Source organism: Oncorhynchus nerka, linkage group LG24, assembly GCF_034236695.1.
Source record: "Oncorhynchus nerka isolate Pitt River linkage group LG24, Oner_Uvic_2.0, whole genome shotgun sequence".
In the NCBI taxonomy this organism is placed as follows: Eukaryota; Metazoa; Chordata; class Actinopteri; order Salmoniformes; family Salmonidae; genus Oncorhynchus; species Oncorhynchus nerka.
In genome coordinates, this window is record NC_088419.1 from 83,348,123 (window position 1) to 83,374,706 (window position 26,584).

Sequence of the window (26,584 nt, forward strand, 5' to 3'; positions counted from 1 at the left end):
CAACGGTAGGCAACCCTAGTCTTGAAGTTAATGTTTTTTGATTTAACCGACTTGGAAGACCAGGTGTGTTGAATTTAGGCAATCAGTGAACACATCAATTAACTCAGTTGGTCAGGTGTCAAATCAAATTTGATTGGTCACATACACGTGTTTAGCAGATATTATTGCGGGTGTAGCGGAATCATTGTGCTTCGATCCAGGTGTTGTCCCTAGTTGGAACCAAATACTGCAGTCCCTGTGGCACTCCAGGAACGGCTACCGCTGCCCTAGGACCATTCTGTTTTTTATTTTATTTTACATGTAACCTTTATTTAACTAGGCAAGTCAGTTAAGAACAAATTCTTATTTACAATGATGGCCTACACCGGCCAAACCCAGACGTGTGCACTGCCCTATGGGACTCCCAACCACAGCCAGATGTGATACAGCTTGGATTTGAACCAGGGATTGTAGTGACGCCTCTTGCACTGAGATGCAGTGCCTTAGACTGCTGCGCCACTCGTGTGTCTGTCTACAACACATGGGTTCATTGACACTGTAGGTTGTGTTTTCTCAGTGAGGATTTTATTGATTCTGTACAGCATCAAATAATGAGATGGAATTAGACAAAACATTTCCATGCATCTCCTAGTGCATATAACAGGTTGGGACAAATTTAACAGATATATAAAAAATGTTTAACCTTTGACTTTGTGGTGAACCACTCTTTTAAAACTGCAAGTCAGTAAAGCAATGAGCAAACATGCCATAGCACTTGAGTCAGCCCATGTTCCGAAGAGACAACACCCCCCCCCCCAAAAAAAATGCACAAAAAAATAAAAGCAAGCTACTGAGATTCTTGGGGGAATGTTTCAGCTACTTCTTGCCCAGGAATTGTGTTACAACCAGCCCAACAATCAGAAGCACATGGTGTATGCGGTTGTTGTGACAGAGGCCAGGCGAGGTCACCGTCTAGTTTCTCTAATGCATCAATCACTGTTTGAACACCACATCAAGTAAAAGCAGTGCAGTTTATCAACAGGGCCTGGCTGTCATCGTGACGCAGCGCTCTTATTTGATAAATCGAAAAAATAACATGCAAGAGGGCAGTGGTGAGGTCATCGAAAGTTGCAATCAATCGTTGAAACACTTGAAAAACATGTCTATGTCAAGTGTCCATGTGCAGCGGTTAGGACAGAATCAGGCGCAGGATACAGAACTGAGTAAAATACGTACTTTACTCGAAAATTAACAAAATTTCCACTCAGGGAAAACACACCAGCTCACAGAAGTCTTGAACACTAAACAAAGAACAAACACACACAAAACCATGTGGGAACTAGAGGGTTAAATGGGAATAAATATTAACGTAATGGGAACCAGGTGTGTACAATCAAGACAAAACAAATGGAAAAAGAAACGTAGATCGGTGGCAGCTAGAAAGCCGGTGACGACAACCGCCGAACGCCGCCCGAACAAGGAGAGGCACCAACTTCGGGCGGAAGTCGTGACAGTCTAAATGAACATGTATGTAGAAGGAATTAGCCCATTGTGACATTTAACTGCTCAGAGTAGTTGCTACACTTTCTGAAACTCTTTCATTCACAGCCCATTATTAACAAGGTATTACCTCAGACATTACCCATTAGTAATGACATAATTGCTTTCTTGGGGATTAACTGAAAGCAGAGCCACTTGGTTAAGGTTTGATACCAGACAAGAAGGCCTACCAGAGAGCATGCCATCACTGTTCCAGCTAAAAGAGGACTGTGAGGTAAAGCGTTACTAAACATTTGGTAGTGAGAAAGGAAGAGTGGAGTGGCACTCAGCAGATTAAATACAGCTCACATCATGTGACATTTACCGGTGAGTTCTATGGTTACAGTAGAAAAAAAGTCAAAGGGCAAAGTAATGGCCTGCAAGCTATTAATAGGAGGTCAAGAAGACCAGCGCTAAAGGAGAATAAAGTGCAGGCCTCAGTGAGGAACACAGGAATGTAGCCGACTGCTAGGCAGGCCAGGCAGCATGATTACAGCAACTAGGCCAGTGCAGTACAACTCTGATCAGCAGTGTCAAACGTTGAGGCCTAAGGGAAGAGCACACAGGCGTGTCTGACTGCCAGGCAACTCTCACAGGGCTCTCACACCCTTGTTGCACTATCAAGACAACCTGAACCGTTCTGTGCTATTTTCTTTTCACATTATTCTTTGAAACATGGTTCCAGCAGCTATGGTGGATGTGTAACCAGGCCAGTGCTCAGTAGTGTGAAAATGGTGCAAGAACAAGTCTCCAGAGCAGTGTGGTGAACAAGGCTCCAGAGCAGTGTGGTGAACAAGGCTCCAGAGCAGTGTGGTGAACAAGGCTCCAGAGCAGTGTGGTGAACAAGGCTCCAGAGCAGTGTGGTGAACAAGGCTTCAGAGCAGTGTGGTGAACAAGGCTCCAGAGCAGTGTGGTGAACAAGGCTTCAAGAGCAGTGTGGTGAACAAGGCTTCAGAGCAGTGTGGTGAACAAGGCTCCAGAGCAGTGTGGTGAACAAGGCTCCAGAGCAGTGTGGTGAACAAGGCTTCAGAGCAGTGTGGTGAACAAGGCTCCAGAGTAGTGTGGTGAATAGGCATCTCACAATGTCTACAAGTTAATCCATTATTTTAAATTTGAGATTTATTTTTGAGTTTCGACAGACATACGTAATAATGTAATATTGTTATATACCATATTGTTTGTAAATATGACACTTGAGCACACTTGTTAAAACACGTTACAATGCACATCATATTCGTATATAAAGGCATGTGATAAAACTATGTACTATTGCAAAATTATACACATTATTATAGGAGTCACAGTACAATGAAAATTGAGTGTTAAAAATATTATAAATCAGTGCAAATATTAGTTCAGTATCATTATCTACAGTATCTCTATTATAGTTCCATTTCCATTAAAGATTTTTCAAAATCAACATAATTTCATACAATTCCATGGAAAAACACAACTACACACCACTATCACAAAGGCACATGTTACATACATATAGTATTATTCATTAATTCAGTTTCCTGTTGGCTATAAATAGCTGTTGGCCCACTGTCCCTTTTCTATTAGTATGTTTTATAAAGTACCATGGTAATATTAGGGTTGCTGTCTTATCACTGTTTCACTGGCATGGTATAATGCTCTCCACACAGCTGTAGGTCCACTCCTGGTGCTCGTTGATGGGCAGGACATGCTGGCACACCTGAGAGACATGACAAAGACCATTTCAAGTGAAAAACATTATTACACTTGCCCCATTGAGAAACGTGAATGCTTCTTGAAGTAACGTGTTGCTTCCGTTTCCTCTTAAGAGAGAGCAAGTGTGGTTGATCTCTCCTTTACACCCATCAACATATGTTACACAACAGGAGAAATAGAGCATTAACTGCTCAATGGAGGTCAAATCTGTCTATTTAACATACACTATATATACACAAATGTATGTGGACACCCATTCAAATTAGTGGATTCGGCTATTTCAGCCAAACCCGTTGCTGACAGGTGTATAAAATCGAGCACACAGCCATGCGATCTCCATAGACAAACATTGGCAGTAGAATGGCCTTACTGAAGAGCTCAGGGAATTTCAACATGGCACCGTCATAGGATACCACCTTTCCAACAAGTCAGTTCGTCAAATTTCTGCTCTACTAGAGCTGCCCCGGTCAACTGTAAGTACTGTTATTGTGAAGTGTAAACGTCTAGGCTTCATGAAATGGGTTTCCATGGCCAAGCAACCGTACACAAGCCTAAGATCACCATGCGCAATGCCAAGCATCGGCTGGAGTGGTGCAAAGCTCGCCACTATTGGACTCTGGAGCAGTGGAAACGCGTTTTCTGGATAAATGATTCACGCTTCATCATCTGGCAGTCTGACAGACAAACCTGCCAGAATGCGTAGTGCCAACTGTAAAGTTTGGTGGAGGAGGAATAATGGCCAGGGGCTGTTTTTCATGGTTCGGGCTAGGCCCCTTAGTTCCAGTAAAGGGAAATCTTAATGCTACAGCATACAATTACATTCTAGACGATTCTGTGCTTCCAGCCTTGTGGCAACAGTTTGGGGAAGACCATTTCCTGTTTCAGCATGACAATTCCCACGTGCACAAAGCGAGGTCCATACAGAAGTGGTTTGTCGAGATCGGTGTGGAAGAACTTGACTGACCTGCACAGAGCCCTGACCTCAACCCCATCGAACACCTTTGGGATGAATTGGAACGCCGACTGCGAGCCAGGCCTAATTGCCCAACATTCGTGCCAGACCTCACTAATGCTCCAACATCTAGTGGAAAGCCTTCCCAGAAGAACAGAGGCTGCTATTGCAGCAAAGGTGGGACCAACTCCATATTAATGCCCATGATTTTGCAATGAGACGTTAAACGAGTAGGTGTCCACATACTTTTGGTCATGTAGTGTACATCCCACAAACTATGAAGCCTAAAAATAATGATAAGAAAGTTTAACATTTTGCTGAATCAAGCAGAAGAAAGAATAGGCGACAGCTCAACCTCCGTCCTATGGGACAGTGTGTTCATGTGAGTACAGTATCTCACCATCTTGGTTCTAGCAGGGACCTCCACAGCGAACACACTCATCCCTCTGCTGCTGCTGCAGTTCTTACTCTGCTCGTTGTTCACGTGCACCGTCACCTTCTGGTTGGTCTGCAATAGTATAGAGGGGAGATTTTACATTAACTGTTACATAAAGAACAATAGGTAATGTCATGGTAGCCTGGTCAAGCCAGACTGAGTCTTTAGCCCATTGCTCCACTGGATGTCATAAGGTGAATGCACCAATTTGTAAGTCGCTCTGGATAAGAGCGTCTGCTAAATGACTTAAATGTAAATGTATTGCGAGTGCAGCGTTTAGTCTGGTTTAACCAGGTTAACATGATGGCCCAGGGTCTGGGGAAATGGGCTGGTGGTAGCCTAAGTAGGTGGACAATTCAAACGAGTTCATTTAACCATGCATATGGATTGCTACATTTCCTTTACGAGCTGTGATACCAAGCTCGCTACAGTATTTCCTTACTAAACCCTCCACCCAGACCCTTCACTGTTGGCTACAGTATTTCCTTACTAAACCCTCCACCCAGACCTTTCACTGCTGGCTACAGTATTTCCTTACTAAACCCTCCACCCAGACCCTTCACTGTTGGCTACAGTATTTCCTTACTAAACCCTCCACACAGACCCTTCACTGCTGGCTACAGTATTTCCTTACTAAACCCTCCACCCAGACCCTTCACTGTTGGCTACAGTATTTCCTTACTAAACCCTCCACCCTGACCCTTAACTGCTGGCTACAGTATTTCCTTACTAAACCCTCCACCCAGACCCTTCAGTGTTGGCTACAGTATTTCCTTACTAAACCCTCCACCCAGACCCTTCACTGCTGGCTACAGTATTTCCTTACTAAACCCTCCACCCAGACCCTTCACTGCTGGCTACAGTATTTCCTTACTAAACCCTCCACCCAGACCCTTCACGGCTGGCTACAGTATTTCCTTACTAAACCCTCCACCCAGACCCTTCACTGCTGGCTACAGTATTTCCTTACTAAACCCTCCACCCAGACCCTTCACTGCTGGCTGCTTTCACTACTAAGCTAATTTGAAAAAGTATAACACATACCTCCTACAGTATAGTATTACCAGGTACATGGAGAAAAACAGTCTACTAAATCAAAAAGAAACTGCAGCACTCTGATGATCTTAATGCTCCACACATAAACTATTCTGCCCACTATGTGTGACCATAAATGCTCACAGTGTGGATCCTGTTGCCATGTGAATGGAGGCGTAAGCTGCATATCAATTACAGCATTATGTGATAATGGACTCACTCCTCAACAGTTCCAGACTAGCAGCAATGTATGACGTTGGAGGTCTAATGTACACACATTTCTCAAATCAAATGTTATTTGTTACATGCGCCAAATACAACAGGCGCAGCAGACCTTAGCATGAAATGCTTTACTTACAAGCCCTTAACCAACAATGTAGTTAAGAAAATATTTACTAAATAAACTAAAGTAAAACTTTTTTTTTTTTTAAGTAACACAGTAAAATAACAATAACGAGGCTATATACAGGGGGTACCGGTGCCGAGTCAATGTGCTGGGGTACAGGTTAGTCAAGGTCATTTGTACATGTACTTCCGGCGCCGACAGAGATGGCCGCCTCGCTTCGCGTTCCTAGGAAACTATGCAGTTTTTTGTTTTTTTTACGTGTTATTTCTTACATTAGTAACCCAGGTCATCTTAGGTTTCATTACATACAGTCGAGAAGAACTACTGAATATAAGATCAGCGTCAACTCACCATCAGTACGACCAAGAATATGTTTTCCGCGACGCGGATCCTGTGTTCTGCCTTACAAACAGGTCAACGGAATTGATTCCATGCAGCGACCCCAAAAAACAACTTCGTAAAAGAGGGAAACGTAGCGGCCTTCTGGTCAGACTCCGGACACGGGCACACCGTGCACCACTCCCTAGCATTCTTCTTGCCAATGTCCAGTCTCTTGACAACAAGGTTGATGAAATCCGAGCAAGGGTAGCATTCCAGAGGGACATCAGAGACTGTAACGTTCTCTGCTTCACGGAAACATGGCTCACTGGAGAGACGCTATCCGGGGCGGTGCAGCCAACGGGTTTCTCCACGCATCGCGCCGACAGAAACAAACATCTTTCTGGTAAGAAGAGTGGCGGGGGCGTATGCCTCATGACTAACGAGACATGGTGTGATGAAAGAAACATACAGGAACTCAAATCCTTCTGTTCACCTGATTTAGAATTCCTCACAATCAAATGTAGACCGCATTATCTACCAAGAGAATTCTCTTCGATTATAATCACAGCCGTATATATCCCCCCCCAAGCAGACACATCGATGGCTCTGAACAAACTTTATTTAACTCTTTGCAAACTGGAAACCATTTATCCGGAGGCTGCATTCATTGTAGCTGGGGATTTTAACAAAGCTAATCTGAAAACAAGACTCCCTAAATTTTATCAGCATATCGATTGCGCAACCAGGGGTGGTAAAACCTTGGATCATTGTTACTCTAACTTCCGCGACGCATATAAGGCCCTGCCCCGCCCCCCCTTTCGGAAAAGCTGACCACGACTCCATTTTGTTGATCCCTGCCTACAGACAGAAACTTAAACAAGAGGCTCCCACGCTGAGGTCTGTCCAACGCTGGTCCGACCAAGCTGACTCCACACTCCAAGACTGCTTCCATCACGTGGACTGGGACATGTTTCGTATTGCGTCAGATAACAATATTGACGAATACGCTGATTCGGTGTGCGAGTTCATTAGAACGTGCGTTGAAGATGTCGTTCCCATAGTAACGATAAAAACATTCCCTAACCAGAAACCGTGGATTGATGGCAGCATTCGCGTGAAACTGAAAGCGCGAACCACTGCTTTTAATCAGGGCAAGGTGTCTGGTAACATGACCGAATACAAACACTGCAGCTATTCCCTCCGCAAGGCTATCAAACAAGCTAAGCGTCAGTACAGAGACAAAGTAGAATCTCAATTCAACGTCTCAGACACAAGAGGCATGTGGCAGGGTCTACAGTCAATCACGGACTACAAGAAGAAACCCAGCCCAGTCACGGACCAGGATGTCTTGCTCCCAGGCAGACTAAATAACTTTTTTGCCCGCTTTGAGGACAATACAGTGCCACTGACACGGCCTGCAACGAAAACATGCGGTCTCTCCTTCACTGCAGCCGAGGTGAGTAAGACATTTAAACGTGTTAACCCTCGCAAGGCTGCAGGCCCAGACGGCATCCCCAGCCGCGCCCTCAGAGCATGCGCAGACCAGCTGGCCGGTGTGTTTACGGACATATTCAATCAATCCCTATACCAGTCTGCTGTTCCCACATGCTTCAAGAGGGCCACCATTGTTCCTGTTCCCAAGAAAGCTAAGGTAACTGAGCTAAACGACTACCGCCCGTAGCACTCACTTCCGTCATCATGAAGTGCTTTGAGAGACTAGTCAAGGACCATATCACCTCCACCCTACCTGACACCCTAGACCCACTCCAATTTGCTTACCGCCCAAATAGGTCCACAGACGATGCAATCTCAACCACACTGCACACTGCCCTAACCCATCTGGACAAGAGGAATACCTATGTGAGAATGCTGTTCATCGACTACAGCTCGGCATTCAACACCATAGTACCCTCCAAGCTCGTCATCAAGCTCGAGACCCTGGGTCTCGACCCCGCCCTGTGCAACTGGGTACTGGACTTCCTGACGGGCCGCCCCCAGGTGGTGAGGGTAGGCAACAACATCTCCTCCCCGCTGATCCTCAACACGGGGCCCCACAAGGGTGCGTTCTGAGCCCTCTCCTGTACTCCCTGTTCACCCACGACTGCGTGGCCACGCACGCTCCAACTCAATCATCAAGTTTGCGGACGACACAACAGTGGTAGGCTTGATTACCAACAACGACGAGACGGCCTACAGGGAGGAGGTGAGGGCCCTCGGAGTGTGGTGTCAGGAAAATAACCTCACACTCAACGTCAACAATACTAAGGAGATGATTGTGGACTTCAGGAAACAGCAGAGGGAACACCCCCCTATCCACATCGATGGAACAGTAGTGGAGAGGGTAGCAAGTTTTAAGTTCCTCGGCATTCACATCACAGACAAACTGAATTGGTCCACTCACACAGACAGCGTCGTGAAGAAGGCGCAGCAGCGCCTCTTCAACCTCAGGAGGCTGAAGAAATTCGGCTTGTCACCAAAAGCACTCACAAACTTCTACAGATGCACAATCGAGAGCATCCTGGCGGGCTGTATCACCGCCTGGTACGGCAACTGCTCCGCCCTCAACCGTAAGGCTCTCCAGAGGGTAGTGAGGTCTGCACAACGCATCACCGGGGGCAAACTACCTGCCCTCCAGGACACCTACACCACCCGAGCCACTGCCTGTTCACCCCGCTATCATCCAGAAGGCGAGGTCAGTACAGGTGCATCAAAGCTGGGACCGAGAGACTGAAAAACAGCTTCTATCTCAAGGCCATCAGACTGTTAAACAGCCACCACTAACATTGAGTGGCTGCTGCCAACACACTGACTCAACTCCAGCCACTTTAATAATGGGAATTGATGGGAAATTATGTAAATATATCACTAGTCACTTTAAACAATGCTACCTTATATAATGTTACTTACCCTACATTATTCATCTCATATGCATACGTATATACTGTACTCTATATCATCGACTGCATCCTTATGTAATACATGTATCACTAGCCACTTTAACTATGCCACTTTGTCTACATACTCATCTCATATGTATATACTGTACTCGATACCATCTACTGTATGCTGCCCTGTACCATCACTCATTCATATATCCTTATGTACATATTCTTTATCCCCTTACACTGTGTATAAGACAGTAGTTTTGGAATTGTTAGTTAGATTACTTGTTGGTTATTACTGCATTGTCGGAACTAGAAGCACAAGCATTTCGCTACACTCGCATTAACATCTGCTAACCATGTGTATGTGACAAATACAATTTGATTTGATTTGATGTAGGTAGGGGTAAAGTGACTATGCATAGATAATAAACAGCGAGTAGCAGCAGTGTAAAAACAAAGGGGACGGGCATTTATTTAATTGTTCAGCAGTCTTATGGCTTGGGGATATGGGCCTTTTGGACCTAGACTTGGCACTCCGGTACCACTTGCCGTGCGGTAGCAGAGAGAAGTCTATGACTTGGGTAACTGGAGTCTGACAATTCTTTGGGCCTTCCTCTGACACCACCTAGTATCTAGGTCCTGGATGGATGTGATGTACTGGGACGTATGCACTACCTTCTGTAGCGCTTTACGGTTGGATTCCGAGAAGTTGCTATACCAGGCGGTGATGCAACTGGTCAAGATGCTCTCAATGGTGCAGCTGCAGAACCTTTTGAGGATATGGAGACCCATGCAAAATCTTTTCAGTCTCCTGGGGGGGAAAAGGCATTGCAGTGCCCTCTGGTGTGTTTGGACCATGATAGTTTGTTGGTGATGTGTAAACCCTCGATCCTTTCCACTACAGCTCTGTCGATGTGAATGGGGGGGGGGTGTTCGGCCCTCCTTTTCCTGTAGTCCACGATCACCTCCTTTGTCTTGCTCACATTGAGGGAGAGGTTGTTGTCCTGACACCACACTGCTAGGTCTCTGACCTCCTCCCTATAGGCTGTCTCATTGTTGTCGGTGATCAAGCCTACCACCATTGTGTTGTCAGTAAACTTAATGGTGTTGGAGTTGTGCTTGGCCAAGCAGTCGTAGCTGAACAGGGAGTACCTGAGGGGACTAAGCACACACCCCTGAGGGGCACCCGTGTTGAAGATTAGCGTGGCAGATGTGTTGTTGCCTACCCTTACCGCCTGGAGACGGCCCGTCAGGAAGTCCAGGATCCAGTTGCAGAGGGAGGTGTTTAGTCCCAGGGTCCTTAGCTTAGTGATGAGCTTTGTGGGCACTATGGTGTTGAACGCTGACCTGTAGTCAATGAACAACATTCTCACATAGGTGTTCCATTTGTCCAGATGGGAAAGTGCAGTGTGGAGTGCGATTGAGATTGCGTCATCTGTGGAACTGTTGTGGCGGTATGCAAATTGGAGTGGGCCTTGGATTTCCGGGATGATGATGTTGATGTGAGCCATGACCAGTCTTTCAAAGGACTTCATGGCTACCAACGTGAGTGCTACGGGGCGGTAGACATTTAGGCAGGTTACCTTCACTTTCTTGGGCACAGGGACTATGGTGGTCTGCTTAAAACATCTAGGTATTACAGACTCGTTCAGGGACAGGTTGAAAATGTCAGTGAAGACACTTGCCAGTTGGTCTGCGCATGCTCTGAGTACACGTCCTGGTAATCCGTCTGGCCCCGTGGCCTTGTGAATGTCGACCTGTTTAAAGGTCTTCCTCACCTTGGCTATGGAGAGCGTGATAACACAGTCGTCCGGAACAGCTGGTGCTCTCATGCATGTGTCAGTGATGCTTGCCTCGAAGCAAGCATAAATCAAATCAAATGTATTTATATAGCCCTTCGTACATCAGCTGATATCTCAAAGTTCTGTACAGAAACCCAGCCTAAAACCCCAAACAGCAAGCAATGCAGGTGTAGAAGCACGATGGCTAGGAAAAACTCCCTAGAAATGCCAAAACCTAGGAAGAAACCTAGAGAGGAACAAGGCTATGAGGGGTGGCCAGTCCTCTTCTGGCTGTGCCGGGTGGAGATTATAACAGAACATGGCCAAGTGGTTAAAATGTTCATAAATGACCAGCATGGTCAAATAATAATAATCACAGTAGTTGTCGAGGGTGCAGCAAGTCAACATCTCAGGAGTAAATGTCAGTTGGCTTTTCATAGCCGATCATTAAGAGTATCTCTACCACTCCTGCTGTGTCTAGAGAGTTGAAAACAGCAGGTCTGGGACAGGTAGTACGTCCGGTGAACAGGTCAGGATTCCATAGTCGCATGCGGAACAGTTGAAACTGGAGCAGCAGCACGGTCAGGTGGACTGGGGACAGCAAGGAGTCATCATGCCAGGTAGTCCTGAGGCATGGTCCTAGGGCTCAGGTCCTCAGAGAGAATTAGAGAGAGCATACTTAAATTCACACAGGACACCGGATAAAACAGGAGAAGTACTCCAGATATAACAAACTGACCCTAGCCCCCCGACACAAACTACTGCAGCATAAATACTGGAGGCTGAGACAGAAGTGGTCAGGAGACACTGTGGCCCCATTCGATGATACCCCCAGACAGGGCCCAACAGGAAGGATATAACCCCACCCACTTTGCCAAAGCACAGCCCCTACACCACTAGAGGGATATCTTCAACCACCAACTTACCATCCTGAGACAAGGCCGAGTATAGCCCACAAAGATCTCCGCCACAGCACAACCCAAGGGGGGATGCCAACCCAGACAGGAAGATCACGTCAGTGACTCAACCCACTCAAGTGACGCACCCCTCCTAGGGACGGCATGAAAGAGCACCAGTAAGCCAGTGACTCAGCCCCTGTAATAGGGTTAGAGGCAGAGAATCCTAGTGGAAAGAAGGGAACCGGCCAGGCAGAGACAGCAAGGGCGGTTCGTTGCTCCAGAGCCTTTCCGTTCACCTTCAGACTCCTGGGCAAGACTACACTCAATCATATGACCCACTGAAGAGATGAGTCTTCAGTAAAGACTTAAAGGTTGAGACCGAGTCTGCGTCTCTCACATGGGTAGGCAGAGCAAAAATGGAGCTCTATAGGAGAAAGCCTTGCCTCCAGCTGTTTGCTTAGAAATTCTAGGGACAATTAGGAGGCCTGCGTCTTGTGACCGTAGCGTACGTGTAGGTATGTACGGCTGGACCAAATCAGAAAGATAGGTAGGAGCAAGCCCATGTAATGCTTTGTAGGTTAGCCGTAAAACCTTGAAATCAGCCCTTGCCTTAACAGGAAGCCAGTGTAGGGAGGCTAGCACTGGAGTAATATGATCACATTTTTTGGTTCTAGTCAGGATTCTAGCAGCCGCATTTAGCACTAACTGAAGTTGCTTTAGTGCGTTATCCGGGTAGCCGGAAAGTAGAGCATTGCAGTAGTCTAACCTAGAAGTAACAAAAGCATGGATTAATTTTTCTGCATCATTTTTGGACAGAAAGTTTCTGATTTTTGCAATGTTGCGTGGATGGAAAAAAGCTGTCCTTGAAACAGTCTTGATATGTTCGTCAAAACAGAGATCGGGGTCCAGAGTAACACCGAGGTCCTTCAGTTTTATTTGAGACGACTGTACAACCATCAAGATTAATTGTCAGATTCAACAGAAGATCTCTTTGTTTCTTGGGACCTAGAACGAGCATCTCTGTTTTGTCCTAGTTTAAAAGTAGAAAGTTTGCAGCCATCCACTTCCTTATGTCTGAAACACAGGCTTCTAGTGAGGGCAATTTTGGGGCTTCACCATGTTTCATTGAAATGTACAGCTGTGTGTCATCCGCATGGCAGTGAAAGTTAACATTATGTTTTCGAATGACATCCCCCAAGAGGTAAAATATATAGTGAAAACAATCATGGGCATAAAATGGAACCTTGAGGAACACCGACATTTACAGTTGATTTGTCAGAGGACAAACCATTCAGAGAGACAAACTGATATCTTTCCGACAGATAAGATCTAAACCAGGCCAGAACTTGTCCGTGTAGACCAATTTGGGTTTCCAATCTCTCCAAAAGAATGTGGTGATCGATGGTATCAAAAGCAGCACTAAGGTCTAGGATCACGAGGACAGATGCAGAGCCTCGGTCTGATGCTATTAAAAGGTAATTTACCACCTTCACAAGTGCAGTCTCACTGCTATGATGGGGTCTAAAACCAGACTGAAGCATTTCGTATACATTGTTTGTCTTCAGGAAGGCAGTGAGTTGCTGTGCAACAGCTTTTTCTAACATTTTTGAGAGGAATGGAAGATTCGATATAGGCCGATAGTTTTTTATATTTTCTGGGTCAAGGTTTGGCTTTTTCAAGAGAGGCTTTATTACTGCCACTTTTAGTGAGTTTGGTACACATCAGGTGGATAGAGAGCCATTTATTATGTTCAACATACGAGGGCCAAGCACAAGAAGCAGCTCTTTCAGTAGTTTAGTTGGAATAGGGTCCAGTATGCAGCTTGAAGGTTTAGAGGCCATGATTATTTTCATCATTGTGTCAAGAGATATAGTGCATAAAAGGCATTTAGCCTGTCTGGTTGGCTCACGTCACTGAGCAGCTCGCGGCCTGGTTTCCCTTAGTAGTCCGTAATAGTTCGCAAGCCTTGCCACACCGACGACTGTCAGAGCCGGTGTAGTAGGCTTGTAAAGAATTCCCTACAGGTCAAATTTACATACAGAAATATGTAAAAACAGACTTGGTTGAAAGCGGATCAGATAAATGAAGATACCTCCATGTTTTTTTCTTCAACAGGCTAGTGTGTATCAAAAATATGAAGGAATCACAATTTATTTGACCTTTATTTAACTAGGCAAGAACAAATTCTTATTTTTAATGACGGCCTAGGAACAGTGGGTTAACTGCCTTGTTCAGTGGCAGAACGCCAGATTTTTACCTTGTCAGCTCGGGGATTCGATCTTGCAACCTTTCAGTTACTGGCCCAACACTCTAACCACTAGGCAACCTGCCACCCCATAGAGCCCCACAATCATCAGAGTAAATACAGAACATCCCCTCTAGTGGCTGATCATCTTGTTGGTTCAATAAAACCTCTGAAAACACAATGCAAAAAAAATCCAATAGTATTTATTCTAGTCCTTCACCTTGTTGGCGATGACGGTGGAGATCCTATGTTCTCCTCTGTAGGTGTAGACCAGGACGTTCTCCTGACCCCTGAGGGTTTTGACCTCTGACCTGGCCGTGATGGACCTCTGCAGGGCTGTGTTCAGGATCCTGTGGCCTGACTCCAGACTGACCGGCTGCAGAGTACACTGACCCTCCTCACAGTAAACATCTATCAGGAAGGGACATGCCTAGGGGAGGATGAGAAGGATGGATTTATTTATACCGCACTTGTTAGACAATATTGTTAGTCAATTTGTGATGATTCAATGTAGGTATGTATTGGTCTGATATTTGATGTGCTATGGTACTGCTGAGTGCTACTGCTCTGTGTGCTGCTACTACCAACAGCTAAATACACACAAAGGATCAGTGTGTGTGTGTGTGTATGTGTGTGTGTCTAGCACTAGGACCCACCTCCACCATCTCCAGATTGCGGTTGTAGCCCATGGCCTCCAGCGTTACCCAGAGGTCTGTGGGGTCTCCCCCCCTCTCGCTGGCCTCCATCAGGTTGAGCTCCATGAAGCCCTGACGACTGAGCTGGTTCTTCCGGGTGTCAAAGTTCTCTGGGAAGGAGTCACATAGAGGAGTCATGAACCACTTGAAGAATCAATTGAACCAAATTCAACTAATACACCGGACAGGTAGTGTGTTCTTTAAGGCCGAGTCAAACTGCCATCAGACTCAATCTAAACAATAATCATTTCATTTTCAAAACAGCCTGGTTTGACTCTAGCCAAAGCATTGATTAAAGAAAACACGATCAGCACGAAGCTGGAACAACACATGACCTGGTGGCATACGATAGCAGTCTACTATATTATCCATTTGTATAGATCAGGTATATTTCACCTTTGCAGACAGCCCATGCTTCCTCATCACAGTTCTCTCCACTGGTCCTGAGCTCAAAGAAGTTGTACTCCTCCAGACTGAGGAGGCCGTTCCCATCCAGGTCTATCACCTCAAAGATATCAGACAGCGCCCCCCTGTGTTAGGAAGGAAGCATTGTCCAGGTCAGCTCCTGTCTGAATCCTCTTCATAGATATAGAGCGGCACATTTGATATGTACTGTGGACATTAATACACAACATCTGGCACCTTTCACAATAATATAAATATTTTGCCTCTGATAATGAGTTTAAGGTTCACATTGTACAGGGCAACTACTAGGGCCAGGACGATACCAGTACTGCTATACTTATTAGTATCGTGGCAAGGAAACAAAACATGAAGCGGATTTAAAACAGCACTAATGTTGGAAACAAACATCATTATGTTGTCTTCCAGAGTCAAATGTATTTATTTTCTAACCTATAGCACACAATACTTTACATACAGCAAGTTTTTGAAGGACCAAAGAGTTTGGTCTGCTTCGAGTGTTTTCATTTTGCAATGGAAAAAATATAGTGATACTGGTGTTAATACTGTATATTACTCCTTATCATTTCTAGCAGGTGTGTAACAGTTAGGGGTGTATAACTCACCTGAAGTCCCTAGTGAGGTCCAGCTCCCCCGTGTCAGTCCTGTTGACCAGCGTGACAGGTTTAGACACACTCTTCCTGGTCCTCTTCCTCAGCCTACAGCTCGTGGTGAAGGGAAGGAGGCAGTAGGTACCAGCACTTAGCTCCCCCTTCCAGCAACACTTCTGTTTTCAGGAATAATGTTTGTTTGGGTTTTCAATTTAAGTTTTGTACACAATCACTGGAGATGAACGGTATCACAGCTGGCCACTAGAGGTCAGTAAACATTTGAAAGAGACAGTTTGAAAGGCTATTCTCATACTATACTTAAGCAATAGGCATGAGGGGGTGTGATATATGGCCAATATACCATGGCTAAGGGCTGTTTTTAGGCACGACGCATCACTAAGGGCTGTGTCTGGACACAGCCCTTAGCCGTGGTATATAAACCATATACCACAAACCTCTGAGGTGCCTTATTGCTATTATAAACTGGTTACCAATGTAATTAGAGCAGAAAAAATAAATATTTTGTCATACCCGTGGTATACGGTCTAATATACCATGGCTGTCAGCCAATCAAAATTCTGGGCTCAAACCAACCAGTTTATAATTCAAATTCGAGGTTTTCACAGGTCCAAAAAGTTGCACCCGGACAGGCCGGAGGACAATTAGACCCTAACGGATCTGGGTCTCGACCAGACTCGATTGGACCGGAGTGACAAAAAAAAAGTATGTTCATCAGTCAAGCTGGCTAGGCCTTCTAGAAGTCAATAAATTCACCTTGTTAGAGTAAAATAAATATGCTATGCAGAACCGTGGTCGATAATCAAACAGGACACGTCCCGGACCAGAGGAACAAGTTAGAATTTCAGACCCGAATCCAATCGAGTCCACCCGGACCCATGAAGACCTCTACTACAAATATACTCTCTCGCTCTCTAAATTGGAGGTTGTTTCATTTGAAAATGGTCATCATGCATGACATTTACAATAATTAAGGACTGACCTCTTTGTCTCTTGACTCAGTGAAACACACCAAAGTGGAGTCCTCTTTAGTGTCTTTTCCTGACACCACAAAGACAGCTGTGTCCACCGACATCCAGGATGAGGGCTTTTCTAAGAAACAGGACAAAAAGGTTACATTCCAAAAAGGTTACATTCCGGTCCTCAATTGCAAATATCAAAACATTGGGGGGGTCTGATGGTCAGGGTTGGGGAGTAACGGATTACAATAAAACTAACTGTAATCCGTTACCGGCTAAAATATCTAGGATTACTTTTAAATTCAGAAAGGATGGTTGCGAAAAAAATATTTATGACACCTTTCTATTCTCAATGACATTCAAATCAGCATTGAAAAAAGGCTCAAGTTTAAGTTTGTTCTGCCGAAGCGAGTCTGACCACAAGTCACAGACCACTATGATGACACACAGAATGCGTTTGATAGATCACGGGAAAAGAGCTAGATTAAGGCTTTTGCAGGCTACAGTCCAAGCTACGTCTTCCAATAGTGCAACTGCTGACGGCATCCAAAGATCACACATCCAATTTGAATAAATGCTTGGAGGCATGGACGACAGCAGTGGTGTAGCTGACAGGCGATCTGGATATCACTTATTATTGATACAGTATCTACATAGCGCACTGATGTGGTGCTCCCGGGTGGCACATCGGTCTAAGGCACTGCATCTCAGTGCTAGAAGCGTCACTACAGACCCTGGTTCGATTCCAGGCTGTATCACAACCAGCTGTGATTGGGAGTCCCATATGGTGGTGCACAATTGGCCCAGCGTTGTCCAGGTTAGGGTTTGGCTGGGGTAGACCGTCATTGAAAATAAGAATTTGTTCTTAACTGACTTGCCTAGTTAAATAAAGGTGAAATAAAAAAGAAATAAAACATGTGAATCAAACTGTTGCTCACTCATTTAGCTATTTGGGCCTTACAGATTGTGGTTGTATGTGTATTTTAACACAATAATGGTTGAATTGAGGAAGTTTAAGCTGCCTATAAATCCTTGTTTTTTGCGACCAGTGGACAGCCAGTGAAAAATAAGCTCTTGCAACGGCAGCATAGTTGCGCGAATCCCAGCGGTCCACGTGGATCCTAAACTATGGAATACATGTTTGAGGGAGTGTCTCTCTTCTAAACTCCTCCATGGTATTGTGATCCATACTGTCAAAAACTAGTTGAATTTAAGACCACGAGTGGGGATTTTATTGCTCAACACATTTTTTACTGATTTAAAAAATTTAAAAAGTCCATAGGCCTAATGGCTAAAGTTGAGAGTCTGATGGTGAGGTAGACTTACCAAGTCTCTGGCTAAGGTTGAGAGTCTGATGGTGAGGTAGACTTACCAAGTCTCTGGCTAAGGTTGAGAGGTCTGATGGTGAGGTAGACTTACCAGGTCTCTGGCTAAGGTTGAGAGTCTGATGGTGAGGTAGACTTACCAAGTCTCTGGCTAAGGTTGAGAGTCTGATGGTGAGGTAGACTTACCAAGTCTCTGGCTAAGGTTGAGAGTCTGATGGTGAGGTAGACTTACCAAGTCTCTGGCTAAGGTTGAGAGGTCTGATGGTGAGGTAGACGTACCAAGTCTCTGGCTAAGGTTGAGAGTCTGATGGTGAGGTAGACTTACCAAGTCTCTGGCTAAGGTTGAGAGTCTGATGGTGAGGTAGACTTACCAAGTCTCTGGCTAAGGTTGAGAGGTCTGATGGTGAGGTAGACTTACCAAGTCTCTGGCTAAGGTTGAGAGTCTGATGGTGAGGTAGACTTACCAAGTCTCTGGCTAAGGTTGAGAGTCTGATGGTGAGGTAGACTTACCAAGTCTCTGGCTAAGGTTGAGAGGTCTGATGGTGAGGTAGACTTACCAAGTCTCTGGCTAAGGTTGAGAGTCTGATGGTGAGGTAGACTTACCAAGTCGCTGGCTAAGGTTGAGAGGGCTGATGGTGGGGTAGACTTACCAAGTCGCTGGCTAAGGTTGAGAGTCTGATGGTGAGGTAGACTTACCAAGTCTCTGGCTAAGGTTGAGAGGTCTGATGGTGAGGTAGACGGTGGCTGTCTGGGGGACGGTGAGACGGTATTGCAGGGACGTGATGCCTCCATCCTCCTCAAGGAAGAAACTGCCCTTCATACAGGTGTGATGCCAGTCCTGGCAAAGGGGAGACGTTTTTTTAATATCAAAAACTGCTTTAATATCCCAGTGCGCCTTTTAACTGACATAATGTATGAAAAGCTCACAGAATGGCCTACAATCCTTGAACAATGCATTAGTGCAGGTTGTTTCAAAACAAGAGGAAACCGATACCCTGAGAAGTAAATATTAAAGAGATGCATCATGTTGAATTTGTCACAAATATAAATGATAACTCACTTGGAAATCCGTTAAACAGACAGATATAAATGGGCATGATGGGCCCCACATTAAGTATGCTAATTCAGAGAGCATATTCACAATGTTATGCTTCCGCACCTTGCTTCAGTACCCAACACCAACAAGTAGACCACTAAATACAACCACCAGATGGCAGCATGGAGACAACAGCTTGAAAACAAAGGCCTCATCTAATGGGCCAGATTATTGGAAAATTGCATTGCTTTGATATATTTTTTTTTTCAACAAAATAGTTTAAATAGTTGTCCTCCCAAAACATAACGTGATTATTGAACAATGTTTATGAATTCCATGTTTTGTTCCCACCTGCTTTTTAAATCTCTATTACAACTGTGATCAGAATCACCTTTATTCGACAAGTACATTTAAACACACAACATTGTTGGCCTAATGTATAATTTGAAAGAGAGCACAAACATCCATCCCAGATGCAGATATGTACAGCATAAAAGCTCTCTCATTCCTAACCCATAGAAGACACATTCAATGAAACACAACTGCTGGTGGTCCTTACAGTCTGGAATGGCATCTTTTTAGGTGACCTGTCAATCACCAAGTTAAAGAAACAAACAAACTGTGTCTGGACAGAAGAAAAAAAAAAAGAGTCAGCTCTTAAAACCAAAGCTATTTCTTCAAAGTATTTATGTTAGGTTGTAAAACATACAGCGGATCAAACCATACCACCAAGTCCCAATATCAAATCAGGCCACCTGCCCCGGGCGCATGTCACGTCCACTACTTTAAGGGGTCTGAAATAATTCCCCCCACAGAGAGAGATCAGCTTCAGCCCAATACAGGCCCCTGTCACTCAGTCACTCTACTCTGGCCCCAGCCCTAATTTACATGGCCTCTGAGGGCCACAAGGTTTCTTGCCTCCCTTTAAAACACATTCTTACCTTCCCTAAGACATGGCTCTAGACAGCCTTACCTATTCCCAACGATCAACCCAGAACAGGCCTGGAGCAGCATACTGTACAATGAGGACCTTCCAGCAGGTAATCTCCAGACACACATTGTTTAACCTTCTCCTCCATCTGGCATTTTCCAATTACACTCCTTTGACCAGGAAGGTTCAGGGAGCACAGCTATTGTTTTTCTCTCTTTTGTTTTGTTGCAGTAAAGAAAACGAGCCACGGTGAAGTCAAAAAGAGTGCAAACAAAGAGAATGGGATCAATACCAACACTCTATACTTATCGACTGACCCAGAGTAAATTTGCCACCAAAAGGCATCACACAACGACAACAAAACAGCAACAACAATGCTGCCTGGCTCCAGGCCCTGATATCTACTAGTGGACTAACACCAGAGCAGAGCAATGGACTTCAGGGCTGTTACTGAAGGGACCTAAGGTGGATCCTTGCTCTGCTCTGATATTAGTGGGTAGGCCTAATGGGTGCACAATGAGGAACTCAGGAGGAGAACTCAAAGACAAAAGACCCCGATCTTGGTCTAACTGCAGTTACACTACCGTTCAAAAGTTTGGGGTCACTTAGAAATGTCCTTGTTTTTGAAAGAAAAACACATTATTTGTCCATGAAAATAACATCAAATTGATAATGCGCCTCTCTACACCTTTCTAGATATTCCATTAAAAATCTGCCGTTTCCAGCTTCAATAGTCATTTACAACATTAACAATTTTTTTATTTTATTTTACATTTATTTAACCAGGCAAGTCAGTTAAGAACAAATTCTTATTTTCAATGACGGCCTAGGAACAGTGAGTTAACTGCAGGGGCAGAACGACAGATTTGTACCTTGTCAGCTCGGGAGTTTGAACTTGCAAACTTCCGGTTACTAGTCCAACGCTCTAACCACTCAATTTGATGTTATTTTAATGGACAGAAAATGTGCTTTTCTTTCAAAAACACAGACATTTCTAAGTGACCCCAAACTTTTGAACGGTAGTATGTATATACATCGTCCCAACCGTCTCTCGGACAATTAATTATTAAGCCACATTATTTCTGTCAGAGAAAACAGACAGGTTAACCATAACCCAGTGTGTGATCGATGTACATGTGAGTCCAGACTGTTCCAGGGCTGTAGTACCTGTATAGATGTGGGCTCTGCCAGCTTCACGCTCTTAGTGTTGCTGGCTGCCATGGTGATGGCGTTAGACAGTGACGACCGTCTACTGCGAGCTGAGGAGGGCCGGGATGACGATCTGCTGTCTGAGAGACATACAGACACACACAGGAGAAACACATCTGTAACTTAAACAGATAAACCCAGCTAGAAGAAACCCACCAGAAACCCAGCCTTGGGCCAAGGACACCTGAAAAATATGAGCTACTCAAGCACCATCATTAAAATGTGAGACGTGATCTCAAGTTCAAACACGTTAGTTAATTCATTTGTGGAGGCATTCTAAATGACAAATTGTGCAATCACAGTCCTTCCAATCCATTATCTTGTACAACTTTCCCTCCATTGCTAATTAAAAACAGGAAATATAAATTCAATAATCTAGGGCTTGATTGTTTCTCAGACCATCGAAGAGAGATGCAGAGTAATGTGATCCGCTATACCGTCTTAACATACCAGTTAAATGAATGGCTCCACTATTAAGGTATTTGTCAAAGATCTAATGTGTATTAATCACAGGGATCTATTTTAAAGGGCCAAATCACAACTGTTTAGGAAAACGGAGACAATGATGTATTGTTGAAATTGAAATTTAACCAAGCTGTTTTATGTGGGGGTAAAAACAAGACTTCTAGTCAGAAGAAGCTAGTCTAACAACACCAGTTTAAAATCAACTCCAAATAACCAGTCAAAACATTTGAAGCACAAGAAAAGCCTCACATGGCCTTGGTCACATGCAGACTGTGTCAGAAGCGTGTTAACACGTAAAGGACAGATAAATCAATAGATGGATAATCCAGCCAGTATCTCACAACTCATTTATTTTTGCAGCTCTGGTTAGAGAGGCCTTCCCCTAGATGACTGTTTAATCCCTCATGGTCTCAGAGAGCAGTTGAGGGATTTCCCCAATCAATAACATGAACACAGACTGACCACTTAAAGCAACCCACTCCATCTTCCCATCCCTGGTCCGCCCTGCCTGGCCCTAGCTCAGACCTGGGTTCAAATACTATTTGAAATCTTTCAAATACTTTTAGCGTTCGCGTACGCCTGACTGGAGCGCCAGATGGGCGGGGTCTGCAGTTTTGCAATGTCTCTATTGGTTCCATTATGCCAGGCAAACTCAATCACATCCAGTTAAAGTATTTGAAATTATTTCAAATAGTATATGAACCCAGGTCTACCCTGGGTCTCTCAGTGGGGGACGTTACACACACACCCCCCTCCCAACCCTCCCTCTGTTAACCTACCTCATAATGGAAGATATGATTACCTAAATCACAATGCTTTAGAATCCCCTCCCTACAAACAAACTGGTGTAATGGTGTGGAGATGATGATCCATGGAGTGTCTTAATGAGGTGATTTGTCATCAGGGGAGGAAAATCAATCAATAACAGACCTATTACTTATTCCTTAACACTACTCCAGAAGAGAGCACTTATAGGCTGTGTGTGTGTGTGTGTGTGTGTGTGTGTGTGTGTATGTGTATGTGTGTGTGTGTAAACATGCATAGCACTGTTCTAGGCTAGCACTCCTCTACCAGAGATCTGTAGTACCTTTCTTCAGTGTGATGTCCGGCTCGGTTTTGTGAGGTGGCTGGGGGACAGTCACAGCGGTGGACGCTAAGCTCTTTGGAGGGCTGTCTAACTCGTTGCCAAAGTTCTGCCTCTTCAGCTTGGCATCAGCCTCCAGTCTCTCCAGAGCTGCAATCTGACACTGCTCTGCCGTGGACTCCAACAGTCTGCAGAACTGGGACAAAAGCAGGCAATGATATAGTGCTGTTATGTTAAGGCTGTATAATACATGAACGTGCACGCTAAAGAGTACAATTAGAGTAATACATGTAGGCCTACAGTAAAGGGCAAGGAAAAAGTATGGTAAAAATAGCAAACTCTCATCCCAATCTCACCTCGGCATAGTCCAATTTGCCATCTTTGTTGGTATCAGCTAATGAAAAAATGGCATCCACCTCCTTGGCAGCCATCTTTTCACCTCTCTAGAAGAACAAGAAAGTTAATAATCAATTTTGAGCAACATACCATTGACTCAATTGGGCCTTTGATCTCAGTGTAAGTAAGTAACTTGTGATGACCTAACACCCTTTACAGACAGACTTGTTTTTTACCTGTTTTTTAGAACACAATTCATACGGTCCCATTTTTACCACATTATTTTTGGGACACGCCTTTTCTATCTCCCGTGCACATGCCGGCAACTGTAGGAGTGGGAGTAGTCGTGAGCCCATGTGGGTGGACGTCGATTTTAATAAATCCATTGAATATACACCATCACAAAGAAATCCATTATTAATTTGTTTTCGGTCCTAAGAAACATTTTAAGACTAATACAATATATTTAAAAAAGAATAGAACAGCATATTTTGAGTTTAATGATGTTGCTGGTCTGTGCAGCCTATAGGCTATATGGCCATCCACATGAAATCATTAGTTATTATATTCACAGACAAGGCACGATGTTCACATTCAACATATATATTTTAGAGTAGATTAAGAGTACAATGAAATATAAACAGAATAAAATACACCAAATATTTTTCCCACACAACTTGCATCACGGCAAAGTGTGAAACCGCTTTGAGTGATAAAGTGATATTTTGAAAACAGAGCCAAAAGCAAGCCCATGATTTTTTAAATCCACGTTTAATGTCTTTCCTAACCTTCCTCCGCTTTGTTAGGAGCAGCCGCAGGACTTTACAATGAGAGTATCTTCATCATGATACCCATATAAAATAATAGCAATCTATATGTTTTCAAAAGCACGCGAGTGTCGTGTTTATATTTCACAACCTCCGCAGGCTTTTGAAGTTGCCTATACGCGATCAAGCTAAAATAATAGGTCTACACTTGATTTAGGCCACATTAATGCATGCTAAATGTTTCTGATCAGTGATAGATGAGGAAACAAATAGATGTGCTATACCACCTCCACTGATTTGCCCAGCCAGAGAATTAACCAAATATACAAACGACGATTCAGAGAAACAAAATCACATTGACTGATTAAGACAAGTCACAGGCTTTTGACCAGGAGTAGGCCTAGGTTACTTAGCCACGAGTGAAGAGCAAAATAATCCACTTGTTAAGCTACACAACATGCTGGCAAAATGTTCTGTTCAGTGCTAATGAATGAACCAATTAGAGAAGATGATCATGAGCAGCACTCACCTCAACTTATTTAACATTTCCACTGCCTAAATGTAGCCTAACCAATATCCAAACTGAGATTATGTGAAGAAGAAAAATAAATGTAACAAAAATCAGACATTGATTGATTTATCAAGATGAGTCACCAGGCTTGTCTCAAAGAAGCATAAAAAGGTGCTGAAATAGTTGACCACACGCAGGTAGGCTATTCTCACTGGGCATAGATGTCAATTCAACGTCTATTCTACGTTGGTCCAACCAGTCTGCCCAGTGAGTTGCTTCAAATGTATTAGAACAATTCGATGACTTTGAGAGTTTCAGTATAAGCAACAATTTGATGCCTTCAATTGCATCAGCCTACTTTATTTCCATATTTTCATCATTCGGTGATATTTTTTACCACAGTAATTCTTTATGGATCCATCAACTTGTGGTTAAGAAAACAGTGCAGGCATGGGTGAGGTGACATGCCTCGTGTCAACGGTATGAAATGGCTAGCTAGTTAGCGGGGTAGGTGCTAATAGCGTTTCAATCGGTAAAGTCACTTGCTCTGAGACCTTGAAGTAGTTGTTTCCCTTGCTTTGCAAGGTCTTCGGCTTTTGTGGAGCGATAGGTAACAATGCTTCGTGGGAGGCAGTTGTTGATGTGGTTCGAGCCCAGGTATGGGCGAGGAGAAGGACGGAAGCAATTACTGTTACACTTGCAAAGTTTAGAACTGCCAGGAGGATAGAAGTAATGGCCGCTGCTTAGCAACCATCAAGAGCTTAAGAGCGTAGTGCGTGTTAATGCCGCCTCAGCATTACAGATACATTTCACACTAAGGCGTAGGCAGAACTTTACCACAACCATGACTAGGTCAGTTTGTGGAAATACAAGTTTATGCTTTGATACCGGCAAACATCTTTCAGATACAAAGAAAAGCAGCAAAAAAGTTGGCGTGATGCTAAAGTTAGCGGGAAAACATCTTGGTTTGAAAGGTGTATAAGTTGGAGCTATTCATGTACATATCTGCAATGTATCACACTTTCATTTCAATGTATTATACCGTACCTAGAAATATCTGGATGATGTAGAATGACTTCAATGAGGCAGTACTTACTGAAGTGAGGACTATGTGTAGTTCATTGTGTGAGATATAGCCATCTCCATTAATGTCCATCTTTCTGAAGGCTCTCATCAACTCGTGCACCTCTGTCGGCCTCTCATTCTTCACTATCTCACAGAAATCATCAAAGTTCAGCTTAGTGGTACTTGGGGTCCAGTGTTTGTTGAGAGTTGCCTGGGATGGATTTCTGCCTGCCTGCTGGAGAACTAAGATAAATAGAAAAATTATGAATTGACATATTTTCATAACAGTTGGCAATGATGATGGCTTGTTGTTCAGTAGCTACAACATTTAGTGGAGTGTAACTTCCACTAGATGTAGCCTATTCACATTCTAAGCAGGCAGTATTATGAGGTGGTGGAAGAATTCACTGATATGCATTATTTACTTAGCTACTGACTGTATGTGAACGTGATAATTGCTACTTCAGCCAGTATCACGCTAGCAGCTACACAAATGATTGCGCTCTGATTCTAAAACGAATGACTAATGATGAGAACGTTTACTTACCACGGCATAGCTGATGTTTGGAGCTGATACTGGCCAGACTAGACCTAAATACAGTCAGGTAGGCAGCTCTGCAGTGCATGTAGAACGTTTCCTCATCAGTACATTTCTGCATCCCGATAGACTGAGAAGATGCCAGTAGAGACATTCTGTCGGAAATATATGTCAATCACACAGTTTAGTTTTCTTTCTATCTATCTATCTATCTATCGATCTATCTATCGAACTTTAGCTAACCGGCTTACTTAGCCAGACAGAGAACTCAGCACTGACAGCAGCATCCAGATTCTCAAAAATATGCTGGTTCGTAATAATTCAAGTCGACCAGCAACAACTAAAACGCAACAACTAAAACGCACTTCATATGTAAAGATGTTTACCTCGTTGAAAAAAGGACAGCTTTCAACAGTTTGGACCAGAAATAACGGTAGTTTAGTTGCTATGTACACAAACATTTCGCGACGCACTGAGAAAAGGACATCGGAAGGAACAAGGAATGTGAAAGGTTCCCATATA

At 44.1% G+C, this 26,584-nt stretch overlaps 1 protein-coding gene across 1 annotated transcript; it reads right to left on the minus strand.

Moving 5' to 3' along the window:
- Positions 1 to 2,615: 2,615 nt before the first annotated feature.
- efcab7 (EF-hand calcium binding domain 7) lies at positions 2,616 to 26,570 on the minus strand. The gene is made up of 14 exons (XM_029633246.2): positions 26,449 to 26,570; positions 26,072 to 26,217; positions 25,556 to 25,767; positions 23,202 to 23,288; positions 22,849 to 23,041; positions 21,255 to 21,376; positions 18,817 to 18,958; positions 16,819 to 16,928; positions 15,834 to 15,994; positions 15,202 to 15,335; positions 14,767 to 14,915; positions 14,331 to 14,540; positions 4,563 to 4,670; positions 2,616 to 3,214 (listed from the first exon to the last, which is right to left on the minus strand). The coding sequence occupies exons 2-14, from the start codon at positions 26,214 to 26,216 to the stop codon at positions 3,134 to 3,136; spliced, it is 1,854 nt and encodes a 617-aa protein (XP_029489106.1). The 5' UTR covers position 26,217; positions 26,449 to 26,570; the 3' UTR covers positions 2,616 to 3,133.
- Between the last annotated feature and the right edge of the window lie 14 nt (positions 26,571 to 26,584).